Consider the following 2,913-nt stretch of genomic DNA (forward strand, 5'->3'; position numbering starts at 1 on the left):
CCCCACCTGTCCAACGTGGCGTTCTCATGAGAGCGGAGCTTGTCGATCACCGGCTGAATGCCCAGCATCAGAAACTCGTAGCGCAGGTGGATGCGGAACTCCAGACTTGTCTGACGGGACAAAAGGTCGTCAGCGAGTGCGCGCGCCGAGACCTAAAAGCGAGAAAAGAGCGGCCGGAGGGCCCGGCGCTCACCTCTCCGGCGCCTTGACTCAGCACGGCGTTGACGAAGGACATGATGGCCGTCTTCAGGTTGACCTCGTCCCGGTAGCGCCCCGTGCTGCGGTCCAGATCGTTGAGAAGCGTCTGCGGGCGGGCGACAGGTCATTGGCGGCGCTCTGCGAGGCGTCGCCGCGTCTTATCGGGGCCGGCACCTGAAAGCGGGTCCTCTCGCAGGCGAAGCGCCGGTAGTGCAGCATGGCCTCCAGGATCTTGCGGTGGCCGCCGGGCACCAGGCAGACGGCGCCCAGGATCTCCAGCGCGGCCACCTTGGTGCGCACGTTGTCGGCGGCCAGGCTCTGGGCGATGACGTTGATGCTCTGGCCGTGCGCCAGCACGTGGGCGCGGCCCCGCGAGTTGTTCATCAGCGCCTTGACGCAGCCGATCAGCGAGGTGTGCACCTGCGACTCGGCCGTCTCGTAGTCCATGCTCTTCAGGAAGTTGAGGACGCACGTCAGGCCGTCCAGGTCGATGAAGCGCGTCACGAACCTTTGGGAGCGGGGCACTCGTCGCCATTGGTCGCCTCGCCGACTGACGGCGGCAGCGGCCGGGGGGGTCTCACCTCATGGGCTGAGTCCTGAGGGCGGTCTTCAAGCTCTCGATGGTTTTGTTCCTCTCCTGCTCGTCCTCCTTCTCCAGGGCCGCAAGCGTCTTTCGCTGCGATGCAAACACGGAGACGGTATTTGTCACCGGGACGCTTATCATCCCCCCCCCCCCCGACGTTCCGTCTTACAGCTGCCATTGAATTGAGCTGATCGATGTAGTATTCGGGCCAACTGGTGGCACTCTTGTTCGCCTCTTGTTCCTGGAAAACACAAAAGGGCGAGGCTTGAGAGTTCGGACCGCCGACGGTCAAGCGGCGACCGACCGGGGATACGGACGGGACATGGAAGCCAAGGCGCGGCGACGTTCCAAACTGTGGATTGAGGACACGGATTCCTGCTGAGTTTTAATCCGTCCACCCGACGCTCGCCTTTGCGGTGGCCCGTTTCCAAAAAAGAGACGAGGAGACTCCACGCAGAGCTGCTCTCGCACATTAAAAGGCGAGGACGGGCGGACGGGTCCGCCCGGCGGCGCCAAGCGGAGAGTCCATTAACGGAGCGGATCAAGAGTTGGGAAGCCTCCAAGAGGTCATGTTTCATCGGAGAGCTCGCACCCGAAACGCGGGGATGGATTTCTGCACTCGGCCGAGGAAGTAGCGAGTGTGTTCGCCGACGGTTTACTTACTTGGGAGGGCAGAAATGCATGAGTAAGTTTTTGGGGGGGGGGTTCCGACTGGGGAAGGCTGTTGTGTTCGCTGACGTGAGACACCTGGCCGGCACACCGACAGAGAAGAAAATGGAACGGGGCTTGCTAGCCTCCAACCAAAACGAATCGTATGACGAACAGCAATGAGATTAAGGGCAGCAAGGAAATGGAGCGCTGCAGCAAAGACGTCGAGGAGCACGGCGGCAAAAGCCACGGCGCGTTCAACGCAGCGTTCGGAAGGACACTGGCCGGCAAACGCGCGACACGCCAATCACGGCAAGGAGACTACTTTCATTTGAGGTGAAAGGGGCCACGGCAGTCAAGCGGAGACTGCGGCCCACGATCATATGGCCGCGTCAAACCGTCTTTCGCGCTCCCCGCCTGCCGCTGAGCGCCATTTCCCCGCAAGTGTCACGCGGCGCTATTTTGGGGCCGGAACCGGGCCACAATCTGGGACGGCGGCGGCCGAGCCACGAGATGAAACGCGGCGTGAGCGAGAGGGAGAGCGCCCTGAAGGCCACCCGCTGAATTCAAATGTGGGTCAAAGTCGCGAGAACGTCGACAGGAGCCCCTGCGGTGACGATCCCCGCCCGCGTGCTATTTGCGTTCCAAAGCGCCAATCTCATCTCGGCCAAGACGTGGCCCAGCGATGGCAAGGTTGAGGCCTTCCCCGACCACCGAAAGTTCGCTTTGCAACGGGGCCGATTTGGGGGGGCAGGAGCGCATCCGCCGCGCCCGAGGCACTGATGTCAGCGCGATCTCTAATTCAAAACAGGATGGGCTTTTCATCCAAGCCTACCGAGACACATGAAGGGAAAACTTGGCGGCGGCCGGCATTTTTACAGCTTGACCACAGATTTACTCGGGCTTTGATCGGCAAAGCGCTACGGATTCGTATGCCGAATTGACGGAATCGACGCTGACCATTTTGACCGCAGTGGTTCGCTTCTTGACATTGTGGATGTCTGATCCTGTGGGGAGGTTTTTTTTGCCTTGACAAACGAGAGGAAAAGACGAGCGGCAAGCTGGCCGGGGCGTCGAGCGCAATGGGCGGACGCCTTTTTCGCACGTGGCGAGCGAAACGGGAAAGCGAGAGCGGATGTCGCGCGGCGGACGCTTGGCGCCTGCCGTCCGCGCACACGACGTGCGGCAACGAGCTTCGCAAGCTCGATGCGGAATCCCACTCGAGCCGCCGTTGAGGGGCGGCTGCAGCCGAGCGGAGACTGCGGAGGGGCATACTGCATCTGGACAGGTCATCCGGACCGAGGTTTTCGGTTCGCTCGGGGTGTCCGTGCAAAAGACTGATGGGGGTGTGGCCCGAAAGGACGCGTCGTCGACCGCCACGGCCCTCGTCACGATGCGCCGGGACCGAAGCCGAGGAATGCCGGAACGGCCCCAATTGCGGGCGGCTCCCCCGGAAGGCCCCGGACGACGGACGCGCGCTACCT

The 2,913-nt window shown here is 62.3% G+C and overlaps 1 protein-coding gene across 1 annotated transcript in view; it reads right to left on the bottom strand.

Annotated features, from left to right (window-relative positions):
* LOC109524866 (disheveled-associated activator of morphogenesis 1-like) overlaps nt 1-2,913 on the bottom strand; it is a 23,742-nt gene that overhangs the window by 12,951 nt on the left and 7,878 nt on the right. The window contains 5 exon segments of the mRNA XM_019884989.1: nt 7-110; nt 194-304; nt 373-706; nt 780-874; nt 951-1,022. Coding sequence (XP_019740548.1) covers nt 7-110; nt 194-304; nt 373-706; nt 780-874; nt 951-1,022 — 716 coding nt within the window.

Source organism: Hippocampus comes, unplaced genomic scaffold, assembly GCF_001891065.2.
Source record: "Hippocampus comes isolate QL1 unplaced genomic scaffold, H_comes_QL1_v1.1 scaffold144, whole genome shotgun sequence".
NCBI lineage: Eukaryota > Metazoa > Chordata > Actinopteri > Syngnathiformes > Syngnathidae > Hippocampus > Hippocampus comes.